The sequence below is a fragment of the Nannobrachium achirus genome (genome assembly GCF_963921795.1).
Source record: "Nannobrachium achirus genome assembly, chromosome: 3".
Lineage (NCBI taxonomy): Eukaryota > Metazoa > Chordata > Actinopteri > Myctophiformes > Myctophidae > Nannobrachium > Nannobrachium achirus.
The window spans coordinates 17,227,655-17,253,039 of record NC_137812.1 but is presented as its reverse complement, the minus strand read 5'-3'; the positions used below and the strand labels follow the sequence as shown (position 1 = coordinate 17,253,039).

At 42.9% G+C, this 25,385-nt stretch overlaps 1 protein-coding gene across 2 annotated transcripts; it reads left to right on the top strand.

Moving 5' to 3' along the window:
• The first annotated feature begins 1,244 nt into the window (after nt 1-1,244).
• LOC308280990 (uncharacterized protein) lies at nt 1,245-24,995 on the top strand. Of its 2 annotated transcripts, XM_080721032.1 has the most exons (10): nt 1,245-1,333; nt 2,598-3,998; nt 6,672-6,733; nt 7,192-7,411; nt 8,297-9,126; nt 9,429-9,555; nt 20,810-21,701; nt 22,932-23,045; nt 23,174-23,295; nt 24,931-24,995. In XM_080721032.1, exons 2-10 carry the CDS (start codon nt 2,760-2,762, stop codon nt 24,961-24,963), a joined length of 3,639 nt encoding a protein of 1,212 aa, XP_080577158.1. In that variant the 5' UTR covers nt 1,245-1,333; nt 2,598-2,759; the 3' UTR covers nt 24,964-24,995. The 2 variants fall into 2 exon arrangements, with proteins under 2 accessions (XP_080577158.1, XP_080577157.1); XM_080721031.1 differs by lacking the exon at nt 24,931-24,995 and having other exon boundaries at nt 23,174-23,539.
• Nucleotides 24,996-25,385: the final 390 nt, after the last annotated feature.

The window sequence follows — 25,385 nt, the reverse complement described above, 5'->3', positions numbered from 1 at the left end:
GGCCCTATAGGGCTGTCACGATATGACATTTTACATGACGATTAATTGTCACTCAAATCATTGGCGATTAACGATTTAATTGTGTATTTGTAGTTGATAATTACATTTCTGTTTGGCTTTTAGGCTTTGAAGTTGCATTTGGTAGATATGACACATAACCTAAATATACAAATACATTACTGACATATTTGACAACTTACTACTTAAAAAATAACATTGATAATGGAAATAGCCGATCTACAAGCTCACAACGCGTCGCATGTGAGCTTGTAGATCTGCTATTTCCACTATTTCTGAAATTTTTCAACATTCACGATTATGACAAAATAATTGCGATAATGTCAAATAATCACGATTAGACGATTATGTAATAATTGTGACAGCCCTATCTTGCAATATTTGAATGACCGTCCCACATGTACAGTAAGCTGTGAAGTAAAAATAGAGCAGTGTTTTCTCAAACTTTTCAGGACACCAAATTCATTTCTTTTCATTTTTTATTTTGTTTCGCACATGTACAATACAATCCATCACACTATATTTCGTTTAGAAAGTCAATATTTACAGTACACCCAAAATGGTATTTATTAGGCTGTTGATCCCCATGTGAAAATAATTTGTGCCAGGGATCATCAGAAGCAAAAGATTCGAGTTAAACATGTTCATGATTTTTCAAGATATAGCAGATTAAGTATAAAATATGGTTAAAGTGCAATTCTGCCACTCACGAAAACCTGTGTGTTTGTGTGAGTGCACGTGCATGTGTGTCAGATGTTTAAAGTTAATTTCCATTCCAGGAGAACGGGGTAAGATGAACCACTTGTGTTTGCCCTGGAAGCAAGACAAATGAGATCAAATCAAAACAACATATTTCAGGATGTCTTCTATCATTTGAAATGATGAGTTAGCATCTGACAAAGGGCCATAAAACATATGACTTATTAAAACAAAGTGGTCATCATGTGGCTCAACTTTGCCCCAGGTTAGGGGTAAGTTGAGTTGATCCAAGTCAAGGGGTAAAGTTTACCCACATGATATTTACTTGTGTTTAAGTTGTTTCTACAATTTAACTTTTTCTATACAAAAGTGTTTAAGGTACTTGCTAACCTTTTTAGTTTTTTTCCCCCTCTCTCTCTCTCACACACACACACACACACACACACACACACACACACACTGCTCTGCTGTTGATTAGTCAGCCTGCGCTACGCTTTACGTCTAAAAGCAGATACCTGCGTGGAGCAGTCGATACTAGAACCAAAGTAGGTGTAAACATGTTGTAAACATTAGAGAGTTAACCTCCAATGAGTTCCACAACAATACGAGATTAAAGGTAAACGTACTTATATCTATGTTTGTTGTTCAATAGCTAGCTCTGGTCCATCGTGTCACTATTCAATAGCCTACTAGAGATGTTGAGGAATCACAGCTCATGTCTGTGGTGAATAAATAAGCAGACAGTTGCCTTTATTAGTGCAGTTTGTAGATCATGTACATAGATAGGCTACATAGCTGTTATATATTTTATCAAAAGAACATTCTATTTAATAATGTATTCGGGTCTTTTGCACTAATAAGAAGTGGATTTTACTGAAAAGGTGCATTCTGTGTTTTTGTATTTATTGCTACTTGTGTTGGTACTGTATTTGCATATCTTGTTTCTTATCTTTTTTGCTTATCTTGGTACCCAATGTAAAAAAGAAAGAAATAACCCAATTTTTCCTTTGTTTTTCTTTTTTTCTTTACCTTGACCAGAATGTTCTGAAATATGTTTTTGATTATTCCTCTGTAATAGAACAGTGAAGACCATTTAACTAAAGTGAGGGTGAAAAAAATAAAGAAAAAAACGTAGAATGGACGGAAGATGGAAGAGATTAGGGCGAACAGATTCATTGGTTACCTGCTTAGACCGCCGGTTCAACATCATTTAGCTGGGGACCACCTATAGGCACCTATCCCTGGTCCATAGCGCTAGCACGCTATTAATCTGGGTTCCCAGAAGCTTCTCATTTTCGCCACTCGCCTTAGCGCGTTATGGACCAGAGATAGGACCACTGGTTCAAGGGTTGGTCTTTTGAGGGTGACAGACTGTCTCATGAAGACAGATGGAGTGATGGGTGCAGCAGACTTGATGTTAGTTACATGTGTTGATGATGGTAGTAATGAAAGGGAATAGGTCAGTGAAAATGGTCTGGAAGATGGAGGAAGGATTGGCTGCTCGAATATAGCATAGGCTCATTACGGGAGGCTCTCTCCATTCCGACATGTCGCCACTCCGAAATTGGCTTCTTATTGTCGGAGTGGCGACACTCCCATGGGCCTAAGGTTTAGGGTTAGAGATAGGGTTAGTGTCGGAATGGAGACATGTCGGAAAGGAGACATGACGGAGTGGAGAGATGCACTCGCTAATTACATATGAGATCATTTGATTTGATTTGTTATGAAATGTGTTCACAGGCACACACACACACACACACACACACACACACACACACACACACAGTAAGACTGTGACAATTTTTAGTGAAGGACTTGATCTCAAACTGAAAAGGAGACGCTTTATGACATTTAATATATCTCTGTTTTCCATCTTCCAGATTTGCAGTGGCAGCTCTGCGCAGTTGGTCCAGAATGAAGCTGAGGTGCAGCTCACCCTCCTCACCTCACTATTCTGAATCTTAGTATTCAGCAGGTGGGTGCCAGGGGTGGGGTTGAACATTACAACAAACTGCAGGACATCACAGTATCATTCCAGCACAATGTATCACCACCACAGCCAGCAGGAGGAGCCGCCACAACCTTTCTCCAACAGGCCTCGTCCTTTTAATCACCAAGAGCAAGCACATCAACAACAGCAGCAGCAGCACAGTCACTTCCAGTCTCCTCCTATCAAGGACTCCAGGGACACCGACATGGAGTCCATGAACATGGACACAGACATATATTTGGACCGTATGAATGGGTCAGGATCTGGGGGCTTTATCTCATCCCTGCAGCCTCTCTCTGAGAGCCAACCGGGCCACAAGCGTGTGGTGTTAGAGCGTGTGGTGCTGGATTGGTCAAACTACCAACACCCTGACCAAATGTTCTCCAGTTCTAACTCCACTCTGACCCAACAGCCCCAGAGCAGCCACTCTGCAATGGGTATGCAGCATGAACCACCTTCCCCTCAGACAAGGGGCTCTCATAGTGGAGGTGTGGATGGACAGGGTGTCAGAGAAAGGGCAGGGAGTATCTTAGCTAGCTTTGGGCTCTCCAGCCAGGATCTCGAGGTTCTTAGTCAGTACCCTGAAGATCAGATAACACCCGATAAACTACCATACATCATTCAGGACATGTTGAGCAGGAAATCAAATTACCAGAAAATTGCAGCTTCCTTCTCTTCATATTCTCAGAGCGCCACACGCACCGTCCGTGAAACGCCTCCTCCTTCCTGTTCCCATGGAAGCTCGGGACGTCGGCGATCCCCGGAAGTGTCCAGTATGTGCATTGACTACGGTCATTCAAGTCGAACCACTATTGACTACGGTCATTCAAGTCTACCCACTATTGTCAGCAGCAGCAGAGAGGCTTTCATACGAGAGCCGCTATTGTGTGAAAGCCTCTCAGCTGCTGAAAGAAAAAAAGAAAAAAGACCACCAGTGTCCTCACTTCCTAAACAAGAAATGGACGTCACGCCTGAAAGGTGGCAGTTCTGTCCGCAGCCCCCTGTGCCAAATAAGCATGGAGACCTGGATTACTGCAAGTCAAGCAGCACATTTCACAAGAGCAAACGGTCACCTACAGCAGAATGTCCCCTGCCTCCCAGATCTCGTCGTTCAGACCCAGACTACAGAAGGGACAGTCCCAAACGTAGCCCTTCATCTGAAACACAGAGAGACTACTCCTCATCATCCAGTCGTCCTGCTCCATGGTCCTCTGTCTCTAAACCACGTGACGACACCAAGAGGTTACCCACTCCCTCCATGATATGTGATTACTCAGCAGAGTCTCCTAAGGTGAGTGCCTAGTGCCTACATGTCGTCGTCTCATTGTCTATGGGTCTTCTTAAAGATGCAGTGCCATCGGCAGGTTAGCATTTCACCAGGTTAACATTCACCAGTGTTAGTTTTACTGAGGTTAGGGTTAAGGTTAGGTGGTCAGGTTGAAATAATGTCGGAACTATGACATGGCACCCCCCTAAGGCCCCAGACTAATACCTGCACGCTTTGAATTTAAGTCTTCAATTTGTTATGTTTTTCCTCTGCAGTTGTCAGATATGTTGTTGTCCACTTTGTCATTGACATTCTTCTCACTAGCTGTGTTTACATCATGGACACCTTTCTTCCAATCTGATTAAAATAAACCCGATTGAAGGTTTTGGATCAAGTGTTTGTATTGAGATCAATCCGATCCAGTGTTGATCAGGTTGTGAAAAGGTGTAGACCACCCCTCTGCTCTGCACCTGATTAGAATTTAAATTGGTTGGTCTTGATCAGGTTTATTTAGGTGTATATATGGATAATTTTAATCTGATTTATTTCTAATCTTGTTTTAACTTGATTAAAAGTGTCGGTAACACTTTACAATAAGGTACAAATTCATACATGTAGTTAATGCTTAACTAACGCTTTATTCCTGATGAACTAATAGATCATGAATTCATCATGAAAATCGTCAATTAATGTTGGAATAGCTATTACTATAACTAATTAACTAACTAACTAATCTATCAGTAGTTAGGACTATGTTAGTTCCTAGTTAGTTAACACAAACCATATTGAATTTGTACCTTATTGTAAAGTGTGTGTTGTAAACACAGCTACTCTCATACTACATCATTGAACTCAACTGATATTGCTGCCACTGGCTAGTACCAGTTCCTATTGGTTTTGAATGTTTGATACTGCACTGTACTATTAATTTACCAAACAAGTGCCCGGTGAGGGGAAAAGCTAGGCCAAAATGTACGATATCAAGTGGACTGTTTAAATGGCCAGAAAAGCCAACTTTAACATAAAAATGCACCCGTGGTAGCACAGCTTTTGAGGCAAGTCATGTGGTAAGTACTGGGAGCTGATGTAGGCCTGGGGCCAATTCTGATATCTTCACAAATTGGTACCACCCAAGGTGACCGTACATTTTTTACATTTTTGACTTCCTACATGTCTCTAGTTTACATTTTGGTATGATAACCCTTTCTGCGACCCAGCTTAATTGATGTTATCACCCGCAAGAGTCGGTCTCCCATCGACTTTCTATACAGGAGGAAAATACCCAGAAAAGATTTTTTTTCTGGGTATTTAAGGAGGATCTGAGGGGTCTAACTAGGGGTTTGCCATGATGCTGAATCCATTGCAGGCATTTGTTTTGCACAAAAAACATTCCGTGGGCTAGAAATGGCCTCAGAAAACAATACACGTATGGGTGAGTATTCATGTTAGTCGGAGGTCTTAGGGTTTTTTTTCTCGTGCTAATCAGTCTAAAAGTGCAACATTTTGCACAGATGTAGCTCAGGGCATGCTCTAATGATTTAGCTAGGGCGCCCGAGTCTGCGACATTCGGGGTCGCCACAGCGGCCAAATCAAGTTGGGCTCCCATCGACTTTAGTGATGAAAAGTGATGAGTCATCACTTTTCAGAGTTTTGTGGGTGCTGTGGTGACCCCGAAAGTCGCCGACTCGGGCGCCCTAGCTAAATCATTAGTGCATGCCCTGAGCTACATCTGTGCAAAATTTTGCACTTTTAGACTGATTAGCACGAGAAAAAAAACCCTAAGGCCTCCGACTAACATGAATACTCACCCATTCGTGTATTGTTTTCTGAGGCCATTTCTAGCCCACGGAATGTTTTTTGTGCAAAACAAATGCCTGCAATGGATTCAGCATCATGACAAACCCCTAGTTAGACCCCTCAGATCCTCCTTAAATACCCAGAAAAAAAATATTTTTCTGGGTATTTTCCTCCTGTATAGAAAGTCGATGGGAGACCGACTCTAGCGGGTGATAACATCAATTAAGCTGGGTCGCAGAAAGGGTTATCATACCAAAATGTAAACTAGAGACATGTAGGAAGTCAAAAATGTAAAAAATGTACGGTCACCTTGGGTGGTACCAATTTGTGAAGATATCAGAATTGGCCCCAGGCCTAATGGTAGGTGTGACGCTCCACCTCAGCAACCCAGGGGTCTAGCGCTGAAAATGGGATAGACTTCTGCACTCTGGCTGATACCGACAATAAGCCTATCCAACGACTTACTACGCTCGTTGGACACTCTGGTATTGGTATTGGTGTAACTTCTGTGGCTGTTTTGTCAGCACTATCCGTTACACCCCAGTGGTGTATTGTAATCTTGTTGAGACGTGACAGGTAGTTTTTCATACATAGCTCTCTGTCCTCCTTGAAATGAAAGACTAATGTTATCTATTTTTGCTATCATGCTTACATCACCTAAGTCATTGGGTTAACCTAAGTCATGTAACATAGAGTAGCCACAAAACACTACTTTAAATACTGTATGCTTCCTATCTTTAAATATGTGCATTATCTTAATTAGAGTTATGTGATATATTATAACCTGCTCCTTGATATGTTGATGATAACTTGCCAGTTCTCTCTCTCTCTCTCTCTCTCTCTCTCTCTCTCTCTCTCTCTCTCTCTCTCTCTCTCTCTCTCCCCTTTGTTTTTCTTCAGGACTGGATTGATCATGTCGAGAGTGTAAAACACACTGAGTCCTACAGAGACCTACACGACAAGTGAGGATGCAATCATTGTCCTGCAGAAGCCTTGACATTTATTATGTTAAAGACCAGCATTCACCTTTTAATACTCCAAAATCGAAGAATGAGAATTAAAATGTGTTCTGTAAAAAAGAGTAATAATAATAATAAAAATGTGTTTCTTTAGACATTTTGCTCAGGCCTGCACAATAATCCCCGCCCCCCAAAAAGACTGCATTTATTAACCACAAGTCAGCACAAAGTGCAGTCTAAAATAATGCACCAAATAAAGGCTCCCGGTGTGAAAAAAAAAACAAAAAACATAATGAAACATTTCATTATGTAGAATCATGTATTCCTGCATCGGAAACATTATCCTACATGGTACACAGTTTTAGGAATACTTATATTATATAGAAAATGTCGGTATAGGGTCGGGTTCGGGCACAATTAGAAAACTCTTGACTGTAACAAATTGTTGTCGTGGTCTCCAGTTCGTTTTCAGCTCACATGACGGGTGGAGGTGGAGGAGGGGGTGGTGGAGTTGAGGAGCCTCCCCAGTCGGCCCAGGACAAGGCCCGCCTGGAAAAGGAGTACCTGTCCCTGATGGCGGCGCTGGGGGAGGAGCCCGTCTTCTTCTCTGGGGGAGGGGGAGGACACAACGACAACCAGGGAGGAGGAGGAGGAAACGATAGCAACAATCAGCCCCCACCGGTCAGTGTTTCGTTTGTTGCAGGCATTATTAAATAGTGGTGGCAAATACAATCCATTCATGGATCAATCGTGATGCGGCCGAGTTGCATCGATTTGTGGGATATGTAGTTGTTTCGCTACCAGCGGCCGCAGCAAGCATCTGTTTACCTGGTAACCATGGTAACAGTTAACTCCTCTGGAGTGGACGAGATTGGCGAGCCCCAATCAGTGACTGCGTTTCAACTGCTGTCCGCACAACAAGTGAAAAGCTTCCCCTGATTGGTCCATGTGTAGATGGTGATGTAGAATACATGCTACCGCTTGCTGCAGCATTTTCAAAACAACATGGCTGCCATTAACTGTTACAGCGTTAACTGTAACAGTTAATGCTGAAACGATAAAACAAACAATAAGTGAAGTTATTTCAGAGTTGGAATCAATAGCGGAGTTCATCTGCCGAAAAGACGTGTTTGTTTGCCGTTCTTCCGACTGGCTGCAGACCATAAATTATAACTCCTGTAGAGGATGAAGACGTTGAGAGAAAACTTCCTCCAAATAAAATCCCTCTACAGGAGTTATATGTATGGCTAGAATGGCTTTACTGTGATGACAGACAGAGTTAGAGGAGTCTGTCTGTCAAGGCAAGTACTCCCGCCCACTTTTCAAGCTGCCTATAGCCCAAAGTCCAGACTCATATTGTGGGAAGGAATGAGTGAGTGAATGCACAGTATGAGGTTGGCTTGCCAGGCTATAAGCGAGCTGCAGGCGGACTTAAAATTTCCTTTTCTTTTCTAGTTATTAATTATTTCTTCTTATTATTACTGTCATAGGGGTCAGCTGCTCTGATGGATTTGGTTTCATTTGAACTGTTGCCCAGCTTGACGTGTTCTTGTTTTCTGTTCCTAGGAGTCACCTGACAAAGACAAAGACATCCCCACAGCGCCCACTGCTAAAGAGGAGGACTCCATTCCTAAAGATCCTGACTATCCAGAGATATTGTACAGTAATGGCAAGGTCATAGGCTACCACTGTAAACTCTGCCACGTCAGAGTGGAAACTATGAATGATACAGAGGTGAACGTCCACTTCAAATCAAAGGATCACCAGGTGAAGTGGATAAGAAGGATGAAGTCGTTAATAAAGAGCCTCAGTAAGAAGGACAAGAGAAATGCAGAACCCCACGCAACCATCTACACCAGCCAAGATGAACGTGTGGAGGAGGTTTCCAGCCTCGGTAAGAAGGATCCTTACTATCCAGAGATATTGTACAGTAATGGCAAGGTCATAGGCTACCACTGTAAACTCTGCCAAGTCAGAGTGGAAACTATGAATGATACAGAGGTGAACGTCCACTTCAAATCAAAGGATCACCAGGTGAAGTGGAGAAGAAGGCTGAAGTTGTTAATAAAGAGCCTCAGTAAGAAGGACAAGAGAAAAGCAGAACACCATGCAACCATCTACACCAGCCAAGATGAGCGTGTGGAGGAGGTTTCCAGCCTCAGTAAGAAGGAGAAGAGAAATGCAGAACCCGGCGCAACGATCCACACCAGCCAAGATGAACATGTGGAGGAGGTTTCCAGCGGTTTGCGCTGTAAACTATGTAAATGTTTTTTACCAAAAGGTGCTGCCGCTATAAAAGCCCACCTGACGGGGAAGCGGCATGCCCACCTGGCAGGGAAGCGGCATGCTAAACATTTACTACAGCTGGACCCAGAGAGGAAACCCAACGCACCAAGGTCTTGTTTGACTTTAAAGTTATACCATGTAACTTGTTTTATAAAACAAATCTTAAAATTGTCCTAACTGTTAAATCGCTAAAGTTTTAGAACACCCACTCCGTTATTTGCATCTTCTAAAGCCTTCAAGGTCCACCTCCATCAACTGTAGCTTTAGGTGACTAAAATCTTAGATTTTTGTCATCTGAAATGTTTTAGTCGACTAAATATAATCTAAATTCTTTGTCAAAAGACTATGACTAAAAGTACAAACGAAATGAAAATGTTGCATTCAAAATGAACACTGCTCCTCACTGCTGCAGGAGGGAACAACACTCCCTGGGTCAAGATGACATCCCAACCACCAGGGAGCGCTCTGCTACACCTGATGATGACTCTGCCAGTCACAAACCACCACCATCAAGTACTGAACTTGAGCACAGTTCTGAGGTACTTTTACTTTACTGGAGTATTTCCAATTGTCAGGAAATATTGTACTTTAACTGTGACAACCATTAAGTGTATTATCCGTGTAATGATGTTACTAAATCAGAAGAGGGGACAGTATCTTCATCATTTTTGTATTTTTGCAAGTTCACAATGAGCACGGATCCAACACGTTGTGATCAACGATAAAGATGATATCAAACACAATGCCATTTGGCATAATTAAAGGGGAGATGTAATGGACCAAATTTTGGCAAATATTGGGAAGGCGCTACCCAAACGTTTGGCTGTGCTGCTCATTCCACGAATGCCCGATAGTTAAGTGCTGTATTTCATTGTAAAGGTGACTAATCAACGATTAAATTATATAAAACACTATGCCAATTGGTATTATTAACTTTAGAGAAGATATAATGGATCGAAGTCAAGTCTCCTTACTTAAACAGGAAAAAATGGTGCCGCATTACTCTGGCATACTTTTGCATAGGAACTTAGTTACTGGACTTAGACGGCCAATAGGGACGAGCTGTAACTGTTGAAGCCCAGCCCCCTCTGTCTTCCTATTGGCTGGGCTTTAAACATTTATAACTCCAGTTCGCAGCATGGTACTGTCTCTAATTCCAATCCGTTTCAGATGCAATACCAAAATGTAGTTGGCAACCGGGCACTGTCTTTGGGGTAAAATTGGAACAATAAAGAGAATATTAGAAAACCACGATGGGAACCATGTAGAGTCAATCTCCTCTGTATCGTTCCAATTCTAGTACCACTTCACCTCATGGTTCCACCTCATATATATATATATATATATATATATATATATATATATATATACGGTATATATATACGGTATATATAGATCCTCATATATGTCTCAATAGAATATAGCCTCCCAAAAAGTACCGCCCCCTTCTTGAGGGCTCAATAGGAAATGAGCCCCCTGTGACATAGCATGGGGCCGATTTCAAAAGAGTACCGCTCAGACACGTCCATTCATTTATTCACCAGCGTCGGCAGGTTATCATTTCACCAGGTTAGCATTCACTAGCGTTAGTTTTACTGAGGTTAAGGTTAGGTTTAGGTGGTCGGGTCGGAATAATGGGAGGTCGGAACTATTTGACATGGCACCCCCCTAAGGCCCCAGACTAATACCTGCACGCTTTAAATTAAAAGGGGAAGACCACCCATTTTCAATATTGAACTATGTCATTAATATACCTTAGAGGAGTTGTGTGGAAATAAAATAAAAAGTTCCCCCTCTTCTGTGTTGCCTAGAACTGGAGGATTGATTTTGGGGTTTGTATTGTAAAGTACAACGGTGTGATGTCATCAACGTTGGTCTTCCCCTTTCAATTTGTTATGTGTTTTCATCTGCAGTTGTCAGATATGTTGTTGTCCACTTTGTCATTGACATTCTTCTCACTAGCTGTGTTTAAATGGACACCTTTCTTCCAATCTGATTAAAATAAACCCAATTGAAGGTTTTGGATCAGGTGTTTGTGGTGAGATCAATCCGATCCGGTGTTTGATCAGGTTGTGAAAGGGTGTAGACCACCCCTCTGCACCCGTTTAGAATTTAAATCAGTAGGCCTTGATCAGGGTTATTTAGGTGTATACATGGATAATTTTAATCTGGTTAATTTCTAATCTTGTTTTAACTCGATTAAAAGTGACCATAAAGTGAACACAGCTACTCTCATACTACGTCATTGAACCCAATTGATATTGCTAATTGCCGATTCCGAACTAGTGTGCCAACCACACTTGATATGTTGATGATAACTTGCCAGTTGTCTCTCTCTCCACTTTGTTTTTCTTCAGGACTGGATTGATAATGTCGAGAGTGTAAAACACCCAACCATCCACACCAGCCCAGATGAACAGGTGGAGGAGGTTTCCAGCCGTTTGCGCTGTAAACTATGTCAATGTTTTTTACCAAAAGGTGCTGCCGCTATAAAAGCCCACCTGACGGGGAAGCGGCATTTACATTTACTACTGCTGGACCCAGAGGGGAAACCCAACGCACCAAGGTCTGTTTGACTTTAACTCATGTACCGCTATTACATGGATGTGTATCTTAGAATAAGTCTCACATTAGCTTTAATGTACTTTAGCAGAACATGACTTACCATCAGCAGAGAGTGCGTCATGTTCCGCCTCATATTTATAGACTACCAACAGAGGGCGCTACTGGACCACTCATTGCATGACAAACTAAACTCAGCACAAAAAGAAAGGAAACATTAATAATTAATTATATCTCCCCTTTAATAATACCAATTTTTTTAATGTGTTTTATATCATTTTTATCGTTGATTCGTCACCTTTACAACGAGGTACAGCTTGTAAGCATTGGGCATTCGAGGCATGAGCTACACAGCCAAATGTGTGGGTAGCGCCAACCCAAAATGTGCCTACATTTGGTCCATTATATTTCCCCTTTAATTATGCCAAATGGTATTGTGTTTGATATCATTGTTATCGTTGATTTGTCACCTTTACAGCGAGGTACAGCTTGTAAGCATCAGGCATTCGTGGTATGAGCTACACAGCCAAACATGTGGGTAACGCCCCTCCAAAAATGGTCAAAATGCCTGGCAGGCCTAGCCTAGTTCCAGACCCTGAATCGCTAGCCACACCCCTTTAAATTTTTGTTGAATAATGGAGTGAAACGAAATGTCAAAAGTGTCAGGCTATGGCAGGCCTGCAATACTGTTCTTTTGGTGTTGTTCACCTTTGTTGCTTGGAGCATTGAATGATTGCACTCTCCCACAGTAATAAGGAAAGAAAAAAACAACACATATTCGCCATTTTTACACTTTGTTAATGTTAAGCTCAGTGTCAGGGAAGCCCAAAACGAAAGGTAACGAATCAACAATAAATATTATATAAAACACAATACAATTTGGTATTATTAAAGGGGAGATATTATTAATATGTTTCCTTTCTTTTTGTACTGAGTTTATTGCGACCGTAAGGTCGCAGTTTAGTATCAAAACCTCCACCGGCCGTCCGTCACGTCCGTCACGCCACACGTCACACGTCACACCTTTGCCCTGCTCATATCTGGGCTCGTTTGTGTATTGTATGACATCACGCCACATCATCGGCTGAGGACTGTGTGATGTCATCATATCTCCATATATGGAGACATAAGTTGCTCATGCCCAAATATGGGCTGGTGAGGTCAGACTTAGTGTGATGCGTAGGTTATCTCCATATATGGAGATTCAACTTCAATGAGTAACCATGGCAAATCACACCGTACACAAATGACCCTTATATAAGACCGGCATTATCTACCGACAGCTGCTATAAGCCAACCCTGGCGATAAGGTCTGAGTCGAAGAAATGCTTCTTTCCTGGCAAGAATTGCCCCTTTATACTGTAGGGCTCGTTTGTGTATTGTATGACATCACGCCACATCATCGGCTGAGGACTGTGTGATGTCATCATATCTCCATATATGGATACATAAGTTGCTCATGCCCAAATATGGGCTGGTGAGGTCAGACTTAGTGTGATGCGTAGGTTATCTCCATATATGGAGATTCAACTTCAATGAGTAACCATGGCAAACTGTCAACTGCCCGTATGTCTTGATAATTGGTAAAACAAACTTTTGGCCTATTTGTGGAGATAAGCGACCAACGGACGCTTATCTCCCGATTAGGGAGTCTTACTGGTATACATATCTTAGCAGGAATTTCACCATTAGAAGCAATGTCTTTTTTTCAACCTTTTACATACAGACATCAAAAAGCTAGACGCAGGAGCGGTTGGCGGTTGACTAAAATGTTAGGGAGGGACTAGTGTAGACCAACAAGCTCACAACACATTGTGAGCTTGTAGATTGGCAAGCTGCAGCCAAGGGCCATTATGACACTATCAAGGTCCACCAACATCAACTGTAGATTTAGGTGACTAAAATCTTAGATTTTTGTCATCTGAAATGTTTTAGTTTTAGTCGACTATTCATCAATTGAAATTCTTTGTCAAAAGACTATGACTAAAAGTACAAACTAAATGAAAATGTTGCATTCAAAATGAACACTGCTCCTCACTGCTGCAGGAGGGAACAACACTCCCTGGGTCAAGATGACGTCCCAACCACCAGGGAGCGCTCTGCTACACCTGATGATGACTCTGTCACTCACAAACCACCACCAGCAAGTACTGAACTTGAGCACAGTTCTGAGGTACTTTTACTCTACTGGAGTATTTCCAATTGTCAGGAAATATTGTTCTTTTACTGTGACAACCATTAAGTGTATTAACCGTAATGATGTTACTAAATCAGAAGAGAGGACATTATCTTTGCATGTTCACTGATCTAACACGTTGTGAGCATGTGGGCCTGCAATATTATGGCATAGGGCTGCAACTATCGATTATTTTCTTAGAGATCGATTACGCTTACGAATAATCATTGTGTTGGATTAACTGTTGCACCCATTCTTCGTTGTGCCACACCGTCATATTACATATAAATTAGGCATTACTTGCCACCATCTTCTCATTTCACGTGGTAATATTTATAACAAGCTGTTTCACTTATACTATCAAGTAGGGATAGCCTCGTAAACCAGACTAGAATGTAGCAGGAGTCTGGTTTACTAGGCTAAAGTAGGGATGGGTATTGGCAGGAATCTCACAATGCGATATGATAATAATATTGCAATATATTTGCGATACGATATATATTGTGATATATTGGACTCTTTCTCTAAATTGAAAGATCTAGGAGCAGACATAATCTTAGGGGCACGATGAAAAGTTATCAAATAATGTGTTTTTCTCTAAAGAAGTGATATGAGGTCAATGAGGAGGCATTCATAAGTAAGGGATAACATCTCGCTCAGCGGTCGTTATCGAGTGATAGAAGCCCAACAGGTTGATATTTCTCGCTTCAAATGTTTTCAAAAAAATTCTTGAGAGCTAGCAAAGTTTAGTTGAAAATGTCGCTGTATGTTTGTTTACATGGCTGACATGTTGGATACGGCACAAGACTCACAAAGTGCAGCCTCAGCGCAGCAGGTGTTCTGAGCCTTCGATTAGGCAGCGGTCTGTTATCAAGCAGAGCAGTTTGTTATCCAGAAACCGCTTATTTCAGTGATTCACCAATCAGAACAAGCATTCAAACAAGCCGAGCAATAAGCATAAGTATTCAATTCAGTTGATTTGAGTAACTGATGAAGCAGTGCTGTTTGACTGTAGTAGAGGGTAGCCACGGGTCCAAAAAATGGGAGCCGAGCTGAAACCGAACTGAAGCTGATTTGGACCGAAACGAATGGCCCAGAGAAAAAAACTGATTTACGAGCCCTGAACCGAAATGGCACAGAGAGTGATTGGATCCGGTCCGAACCGGAGTTGAATTAAATTGGAACCGGAGCCGAATTAAATTGGATCCGACCCTAAAATGGAGCCGGGGAAAATGGACCCGATCTTGCTGGGTCCTTGGCCCGAACTGTGTCTGATGCTATATTTTGCTTATTTTTCACCATTACTTTGAGACTGGTCATAGACAGAGCGCACCTTGTTTCGCCTTTCCGAGAGGCGAGAGCTATTGCGGAGGGTTGTGTGTGTGTCATGCAGGACAGTTGCATTTTCAGCTCAGTCAACAATCACTGTGACATCCACAATAAACACCGGTCAGAGTTCACGACTCCACAGTCTACAGCTCATATCACATTCCTCCTCCTGCTCGCCTCGGTGACGAAACTCTGTTTCAGTTCAGCAAAGGTATGGCAACATGTCTGGTGTCTTGCACGCGTAAAGGCACGCATGCAAAACACATCATGTTTCCAATCCTTAGCAACAGGCATGATGAATTTATTTTAAGAAGTTTCCCGCGTAGCCAAGGTATGGCAACTGCCATACCTTGCCATTGACGCCTCTGCACTCTGCTGCCTTGTGTCTGTCGGGTTTTCCAAGCGGAGAATATACTAATCATTTGCGGTTTACAACATTTGTTATACCGGGCACTGCGTTCTATCAATGCACGTGTTGACATTTTCTTAGGGGCGGTACCCTCATGTTTGACTGTGTTGCTCATTCTATGAATGCCAGATGCTTACAAATTGTACCTCGTCCTAAAGGTGATAAATCAACGATAAAGATGATATCAAACACTGCCATTTGGCATAATTAAAGGGGAGATGTAATGGACCGAATTTTGGCAAATATTGGGAAGGCCCTACCCACACGTTTGGCTGTGCTGCTCATTCCACGAATGCCCAATGGTTACGAGCTGTATTTCATTGTAAAGGTGACTAATCAACGAGAAAGAATTATGTAAAACACTATGCCAATTGGTATTATTAAAGAGGAGATATAATGGATCAAAGTCAAGTTTCCTTACTTTTTGTGCACAATTTAGTTAATAAATACTTTCAATGGGGGAAAACAGGAAAAAAACACGGCGCCACATTACTCTGGCATACTTTTGCATAGGAACGTGATTTAAACTTTAAAACGCTCACACGACTTTGGACTTTAAACGGCCAATAGGGACGAGCTGTAACTGTTGAAGCCCCGCCCCCTCAGTCTTCCTATTTATAACTCCAGTTCGCAGCATAGTACTGTCTCGAAACTTGGTGTATGGACTAAGAACGCAATTCATGGGTTGCATTTGTAGTCCTAAACCGGCCATATTGAGGACCAACACAGGTGTTCAATTTGTCTGATTGGCATAGAACCAATGTTCTAAGTTAATCAAAACACCTGTGTTGGTCCTCAAAATGGCTGGTGTAGGACTACAAATGCAACCCATGAATAGGGATGAGCTGTAATTCTTGAAGCCCCGCCCCCTCTGGCTTCCTATTGGTCAGGTTTTAAACAGCCATAACTAAAGTTCACAGCATGGTACCACTTCGAAACTCGGTGTATAGACTTAGATGGCCAATGGGGACAAGCTGTAATTGTTGAAGCCCCACCCCTTTTTTCTTCCTATTGGCCAGGCTCTAAACATACACAACTCCTGTTCGCAGCATGGTACTGTCTCGAAACTTGGTGTCTGGAATTAGATGGCAAAGGGGCATGAGCTGTAACTGTTGAACCCCCACCTCCTCTGGCTTAACCTATTGGCTGGGCTTTAAACATCCATAACTCCATTTTGCAGCATTGTACCGTCTCGAACCTTGGTTACTGGACTTAGATAGCCAATAGGGAAGAGCTGTAATTGTTGAAGCCCAGCCCCCTCTGTCTTCCTATTGGCTGGGCTTTAAACATTTATAACTCCAGTTCACTGCATGGTACTGTCTCGAAACTTGGTGTATGGACTAAGATGGCCAATAGCCATGAGCTGTAATTAATTAGCCGAATTAAATTGGATCCGACCCTAAAATGGAGCCGGGGAAAATGGACCCGATCTTGCTGGGTCCTTGGCCCGAACTGTGTCTGATGCTATATTTTGCTTATTTTTCACCATTACTTTGAGACTGGTCATAGACAGAGCGCACCTTGTTTCGCCTTTCCGAGAGGCGAGAGCTATTGCGGAGGGTTGTGTGTGTGTCATGCAGGACAGTTGCATTTTCAGCTCAGTCAACAATCACTGTGACATCCACAATAAACACCGGTCAGAGTTCACGACTCCACAGTCTACAGCTCATATCACATTCCTCCTCCTGCTCGCCTCGGTGACGAAACTCTGTTTCAGTTCAGCAAAGGTATGGCAACATGTCTGGTGTCTTGCACGCGTAAAGGCACGCATGCAAAACACATCATGTTTCCAATCCTTAGCAACAGGCATGATGAATTTATTTTAAGAAGTTTCCCGCGTAGCCAAGGTATGGCAACTGCCATACCTTGCCATTGACGCCTCTGCACTCTGCTGCCTTGTGTCTGTCGGGTTTTCCAAGCGGAGAATATACTAATCATTTGCGGTTTACAACATTTGTTATACCGGGCACTGCGTTCTATCAATGCACGTGTTGACATTTTCTTAGGTGCGGTACCCTCATGTTTGACTGTGTTGCTCATTCTATGAATGCCAGATGCTTACAAATTGTACCTCGTCCTAAAGGTGATAAATCAACGATAAAGATGATATCAAACACTGCCATTTGGCATAATTAAAGGGGAGATGTAATGGACCGAATTTTGGCAAATATTGGGAAGGCCCTACCCACACGTTTGGCTGTGCTGCTCATTCCACGAATGCCCAATGGTTACGAGCTGTATTTCATTGTAAAGGTGACTAATCAACGAGAAAAAATTATGTAAAACACTATGCCAATTGGTATTATTAAAGAGGAGATATAATGGATCAAAGTCAAGTTTCCTTACTTTTTGTGCACAATTTAGTTAATAAATACTTTCAATGGGGGAAAACAGGAAAAAAACACGGCGCCACATTACTCTGGCATACTTTTGCATAGGAACGTGATTTAAACTTTAAAACGCTCACACGACTTTGGACTTTAAACGGCCAATAGGGACGAGCTGTAACTGTTGAAGCCCCGCCCCCTCAGTCTTCCTATTTATAACTCCAGTTCGCAGCATAGTACTGTCTCGAAACTTGGTGTATGGACTAAGAACGCAATTCATGGGTTGCATTTGTAGTCCTAAACCGGCCATATTGAGGACCAACACAGGTGTTCAATTTGTCTGATTGGCATAGAACCAATGTTCTAAGTTAATCAAAACACCTGTGTTGGTCCTCAAAATGGCTGGTGTAGGACTACAAATGCAACCCATGAATAGGGATGAGCTGTAATTCTTGAAGCCCCGCCCCCTCTGGCTTCCTATTGGTCAGGTTTTAAACAGCCATAACTAAAGTTCACAGCATGGTACCACTTCGAAACTCGGTGTATAGACTTAGATGGCCAATGGGGACAAGCTGTAATTGTTGAAGCCCCACCCCTTTTTTCTTCCTATTGGCCAGGCTCTAAACATACACAACTCCTGTTCGCAGCATGGTACTGTCTCGAAACTTGGTGTCTGGAATTAGATGGCAAAGGGGCATGAGCTGTAACTGTTGAACCCCCACCTCCTCTGGCTTAACCTATTGGCTGGGCTTTAAACATCCATAACTCCATTTTGCAGCATTGTACCGTCTCGAACCTTGGTTACTGGACTTAGATAGCCAATAGGGAAGAGCTGTAATTGTTGAAGCCCAGCCCCCTCTGTCTTCCTATTGGCTGGGCTTTAAACATTTATAACTCCAGTTCACTGCATGGTACTGTCTCGAAACTTGGTGTATGGACTAAGATGGCCAATAGCCATGAGCTGTAATTAATTAGCCGAATTAAATTGGATCCGACCCTAAAATGGAGCCGGGGAAAATGGACCCGATCTTGCTGGGTCCTTGGCCCGAACTGTGTCTGATGCTATATTTTGCTTATTTTTCACCATTACTTTGAGACTGGTCATAGACAGAGCGCACCTTGTTTCGCCTTTCCGAGAGGCGAGAGCTATTGCGGAGGGTTGTGTGTGTGTCATGCAGGACAGTTGCATTTTCAGCTCAGTCAACAATCACTGTTGAACCCCCACCTCCTCTGGCTTAACCTATTGGCTGGGCTTTAAACATCCATAACTCCATTTTGCAGCATTGTACCGTCTCGAACCTTGGTTACTGGACTTAGATAGCCAATAGGGAAGAGCTGTAATTGTTGAAGCCCAGCCCCCTCTGTCTTCCTATTGGCTGGGCTTTAAACATTTATAACTCCAGTTCACTGCATGGTACTGTCTCGAAACTTGGTGTATGGACTAAGATGGCCAATAGCCATGAGCTGTAATTCTTGAAGCCCCGCCCCCTGTCTTCCTATTGGCCGGGCTTTAAAAAGCGATAACTCAAGTTTGCAGCATGGTACCATCTTGAAACTCGGTGTATAGACTTAGATGGCCAATGGGGACTAACTGTAATTGTTGAAGCCCCGCCCCCTCTGGCTTCCTAATGGTCAGGCTTTAAACAGCCATAACTCAAGTTCGCAGCATGGTACCGTCTCGAAACTCGGTGTATAGACTTAGACGGCCAATGGGGACTAACTGTAATTGTTGAAGCCCCGCCCCCTCTGGCTTCCTAATGGTCAGGCTTTAAACAGCCATAACTCAAGTTTGCAGCATGGTACCGTCTCGAAACTCGGTGTATAGACTTAGACGGCCAATTGGGACCAGCTGTAATTGTTGAAGCCCCGCCCACTCTGTCTTCCTTTTGGCCGGGCATTTAACAACCATAACTCCTGTTCACAGCATGGTAACGTCTCGAGACTTGGTGTCTGGAATTAGACGACCAATGGGGACGAGCTGTAACTGTTGAAGCCCCACCCCCTCTGTCTTCCTATTGGCTAGGCTTAAAACAGCCATAACTCCAGTTCGCAGCATAATACTGTCTTGAAACTCGGTTACTGGACTTAGACGGCCAATAGGGACGAGCTGTAACTATTGAAGCCCAGCCCCATCTGTCTTCCTATTGGCTTGGCTTTAAACTGCCATAACTCCAGTTCACAGCATGCTACCGCCTCGAATCTCGGTCTTCATGCTCTAATGTTAATGCTATAAATGTTAATGCTAATGTTAAACATGCTAAAGCTAATGCTAAAAAAAATGCTAATGTTAAAGCTAAAATTGCTAAAGCTCATACACAAAAATGCTAAAGCTAAAAATAATAATACTATCGCCAACCGCTACACAAGGTTGTACACACTTAACAAGTCTCTTTTCTAGTATATACTGTCATACAGGTCAGCTGCTCCTGTGGATTTGGTTTAACTCATACAGTGCCCGAAATCTCCACTAGATGGCCCCCAATGGCCAGATCAGCCACCATAGACATACGCTGTATATGCACAAGCCGTGCACAGCCATGACGTGCGTGAACACTTTCCTTTGTGTCATGAACAGGACCAGGATGAAATTAGCTTGAAGTTAGCTATTGGCTACCACTCATGTTAGAAGCCATATTTTCGGTGATTTAGCCGTGATTAAACCTTGCGCCCCTCATAGAAAGGCATAGAACAGAGAAAATGAACTTCAAAGATCTGAGAATGCATTGGATTCAATGGCAAAGATCGGCAGCGCGACGCTCTCGCGGGCCGATGTAAACAAATTGCGGCCGACGGACTGCTCGAAAATTTTGCCCGGTGCTTCGGTAAGGCCTTCGGGTGTTTAATTAATTTTATATAAAAAGCCGAACTAGTTCAGGATCGGCACCCCGGCCGATAAAAAGGCAGAAAAAAGCCGAACTAGTTTGGGATCGGCACAAAATGAGTGTTAATTTGAACTGTTTCTCAGCCTGACATGCATTTTATGTTCCTAGGAGTCACCTGACAATGGCAAAGAAAGCCACACAGTGCTCATTGCTGAAGAGGAGGACTCCAGTCTTAAAGATCCTGACTATCCTGAGAAATTTTCTAGTAATGGCATGGTCGTAGGCTACCACTGTAAACTCTGTGACATCAGAGTGGAAACAGCAAAGTTTTACCTACACTTCATGTCGAAGAAGCATAATGTGCGGCTGATTCAGAGTCAGTCGTTGAGGAGCCTGTACCTCGCCAAGTACAGAGACAACCTGGAGGACATCTGCAGGGCAGAGTCTATCGTGGTGGTCGATAACAATCCATTAACTGTCTCTTACTGTGAGCTCTGTAAATTCTTCTTCCCTAAGCGAGTCACTAAACAGGGTATTCCCGAACACTTGAATGGAAAGCAACATGTCACTTCACTGTGGAACAAGATGAAGAGTAGCATCGGGAAGGACGGAACTGCCGGGAAAGCACCGAGGTTCTCTGCCCACCTCGAGGAACATCATCTCCAGGAACTTTATCTGGAGATCGAGGCTAACCTCGGAAAGAAGTACAACATAAATGCTGCGGAACATGACGCAATGATCTACATATGCCGAGATCAACATATCGAGGATGTTTCCAGCGACGGCAAGGCCGTTCTTCACTGTAAACTCTGTCAAAGCTTTTTACCAAAAGGTGCCTCTATAAATTGCCACCTAATGGCCAAGAGGCATGTTGTTAGTTTACGACAGCTGGAAGAGAGGAGAAAAGAAGAATCTTTAGCAGAGTCTGAAGAGCTCCACAGGTCTGAAGCTGCTGGTAAAGAACTGAGTGGGAGCCACAGCCAGGCTGAGGTGAAGGAGACGGAGAACGTAGAGCAGATGGAGGAGGATGAGGAGGAGGAGACAGCTGCCTCTGTCTCTGGTAGGATGAATGTGTTGTTGTTGTTGCTATGTTTGAATAAACTAGCTCTTACCCGTTCAAAGACATGAGCTCCAAAATGATGTGCAGTGTGTGGGTTATGGGATGTGCACTGTGCATACAGTATATGAGGGATGGAAAGTAACTTTAACTGGTGCTTGCATGATAATATGTAGGAGCATCAATGTAAGAAATCCCCGTTTCGTTTAATGGCTACCCCCCCCCCCCCCCCCCCCCCCGCCTGCCCACCCACCCACCCGCCTGCGCACACACCCGCCTGCCTGCACACACACACACACACACACACACACACACACACACACACACACACACAGAGCTGGTTAAACATTTTGCCTCAAGCTAGATGCAGAATAGATGTGCCTCATGCTAGATGCAGAATAGATAATAGATACACCATAAAAATGCTAATATACAGCATACGATTTGTGAAAGTGACAAACGGGCTTCACAGTTGTGTCAGGTGTGTTCATATGCTAATGGTGATGCGATTTCAGATCAATTGCTCCAGCCACTGAGGAGAAACGCTGTTACAGACAGACAGACAGACAGACAGACAGACAGACAGACAGACAGACAGACAGATTTACATCGCCATGGTAACGCGTATCGGCAAGAAAAGTAATAACACACCATTCCCGGGCCGAGCCGCCGGTACGGAAATTTGCAGGAAGAATATAGTAAGTTTGGCGGAATACAGTGTTTTGCCACTGCATGGCAGTGGCAAAACACTGCCATGCAGTGTATTTATTTTACTTTTAATTTACTCACAGCGTGTCCATCGTGCATAGTCTGCATACATGTCAATGAACAAATAAGATCACAAGAACATCCATCTCACCGCACCCGCAATCAACCGTTAGCATGCTATGAGCTCACAAGCTGGTGCAGAAATGCAGAAGACAAATGGCCGGATAAGGAAAAACAGAACAATTTGCTTTTTTCTGCCAAATCTTAATCTATGTTTCTGCTTTGTTTTTTTGCTTTGTTTTTTCACTGTACACAATAGTACTTTTTTTTCTCCTTTTTTTTCATACTTTTACCTGTAACTTTGTAACCTTAACTGCTGTGGGTGACTGATTCTCCCCCATGGGATAATAAAGTTCTCTCTCTCTCTCTCTCTCTCTCTCTATATATATATATATATATATTTATATATATATATATATATATATTTATATATATATATATATATATATATATATCTCTATTTAGTGAAGCGCCTGATGTCTGATGACAAGAGAAGGGAGGAAGAACCTATGCAGAAGAAACAGAAGACACAAGCTGACAACCCTCCTCCTCCCTTTGACCCTAACAGTGCTGATGATGGTGAGGTTCTCTCCATGCCTTCAGCTAGAGTTGTACGAGTAGGCTCATTTACATGGTCATTCATAGGTTGATATTCTGCTGTGTGTGTGTGCGTGCGTGCGTGCGTGCGTGTTTTTGTGCCCCTGCAGGTATGGAGTTCCTGGTTCCCAAACCAGGCTTCTTCTGTCAAGTGTGCAACAGCTTCTTCAGTGTAGAACAGGAGTCAGAGCGGAGTCACTGCAAGAGCCTGGAACACAACACCAACCTGCAGGTAAAGGAGCAACATGCACACTGGCGGTGTCTCACGTGGCTCAAGTTCGCCTGAGACACGGCACGCCTCCTCCATGGTTAATAACTATAGTTCATTCATACGGCGTCGGTAGGTCATGATTAACCCGTCCGGTAGCTCAGTATCTCAGCTACTGCACCATTCAATGGTCTGAAAAGACGTGACAAATTCACATTCAGTGCGTTGATATCATTCGAATGGGTTAGTAGATCCACTATTTATGCTATTTTATGAATGGGGCTATGGTAACTTTTTTTTCCACCCCCTATTTCGTTCTGAAATTATGCCTCTGTAGATAAGGTACTGTAGGTAGAGTTCTCAAATTAACATAACCCGACCATACCCGAACCCGACCGACATTTAGGGTAGGGTAGGGCCTAAAATGTATGCTAATTGGTCGGGCCGGGTAGGGCCTTGGGCTCAATGAAAAAAGAAAATATATATTTTTTATTATTTTATTACTATTACTCTGTGATAGACCCGATCATACCCGACCCGACGCTTTCGTGCCGGGTAGGGCCTAAAATGTATGCTAACTAGTAGGGCCGGGTACGGCTTCGGGCCTGCCCAGTTAGGGCCGTGCCTTAATTTTCAGGCCTCTTAACTGTAGGTAGATAAATCTAAAGGTTCCAGGTTCGATACCCGGCTCCTACTGGCTGTGTGTAGAAGTGTCATTTAGCAAGGCACTGAACCCCTAAATGCTCCAGATGAGCAGCGTGTAAAGTACTCGGTACGCTAGGATTATTTTATTTTAATGAACCTGTACATAGAACATTTTTTGCTGTTTGTAATTTTTTTTCTTCTGTTTTCCCCATTGAAAGTCAATGGGATTATTGATGGTAATAGTTGCCACCACTTAGAAATCAAGGATGTTTGAGTTTTGCTAATAACAACATGCCAGTACTTGTATAAAAAATCTGCACATTATAAAGCCCTTTGCACACAGGACAGTTGCGTTTTTGCGTTTGCGGCATGAATAAAACGCATAGGATTTGGTGTGCAAGGCTGTGCGGAATCGGCGCTGCGGATCCAAAAAGGAGTCATAAAAGGATTGATGAGTTTTTTACCGCATGCGACAAGACGCACGAATCGAACTGGTTTCGATCGAGAAAAAAACGCACGGCGGCAGCCACTCGTCGCACGGCTAATTCGGAGCCGGTGTGCATGAGGTCATAGAGAATCATTGTTTTCTTTTCAAAAAATTATATTGTCCGTTTTATCCGTGCGGTTAAACGCGCCTGTGTGCAAAGGGCTTTACTCAGTGATAATGCTTTCTTTTTTTACAAAATAAATAAATAAAAGGAAATAGAAATGTTTAAGTTGATTTTAATACCGTATTGAATATACTATTTTGTCTTCCTGGCAAACAAACTACGGATGCTTTGAAATGGTTGGCAGGAACGTATATCATTTATATCATGAGTTGTTGTTGATGATAATAATGGTCTAAACATGTCGGACCAGTCAGTGGTTTGGTCCTTTAAGATGTAAAACCTCTAAGAACTGCAGGCTGCTGCCCTCTGATGGACATTGTGGGCACGTTTTATGAACATATACATTGGTGCCAGTGAAGTAATTTGGTCTATTTGATTCTTGTTTTTGTTTGTTCTTTTACAGAAATATCTCCAGAGCAGGAAGACCTCTAGCTGAACATTTTATGAACCCATCAACGCTCCACATTCTCTTGTCGAAACATCTTATGTTAAAGTTGTTTAAAAAGAAACGTAAATAAATGTTATATTTAGTCTTCTCAAAGACTTATGGGTTCTGGTGTAATAATTTATATCTGATTGGAATTTTTAGGATTGTGTGTGTGTGTGTGTGTGTGTGTGTGTGTGTGTGCGTGAGCGTGCATGTGTGCGCCGTTACAGGCAAGCATTACAGTGTGACAGGCAAGAGTAACCGCATGACAGGCAAGCGCGTGACACAACTGCTGCAGCTTAACCTTAATCCTCGATTCCTCGGACTCACCTCACCTCTATTCACCAGTCTAGCGTGGGGTGGCTCAAGGTAGATGACAGAGTACAACATCTTGCAATGGGCCTGGTACACAAGATACGCTACCCATGTAT

Excerpts from the sequence above, each read along its gene's own strand:
- LOC308280990 (XM_080721031.1), top strand. The coding sequence starts at position 2,760 with ATGTATCACCACCACAGCCAGCAGGAGGAGCCGCCACAACCTTTCTCC. Across the intron at positions 3,999-6,671 it reads ACTCAGCAGAGTCTCCTAAG|GACTGGATTGATCATGTCGA; the intron begins GTGAGTGCCTAG and ends GTTTTTCTTCAG. Across the intron at positions 9,127-9,428 it reads AGGAAACCCAACGCACCAAG|GAGGGAACAACACTCCCTGG; the intron begins GTCTTGTTTGAC and ends TCACTGCTGCAG.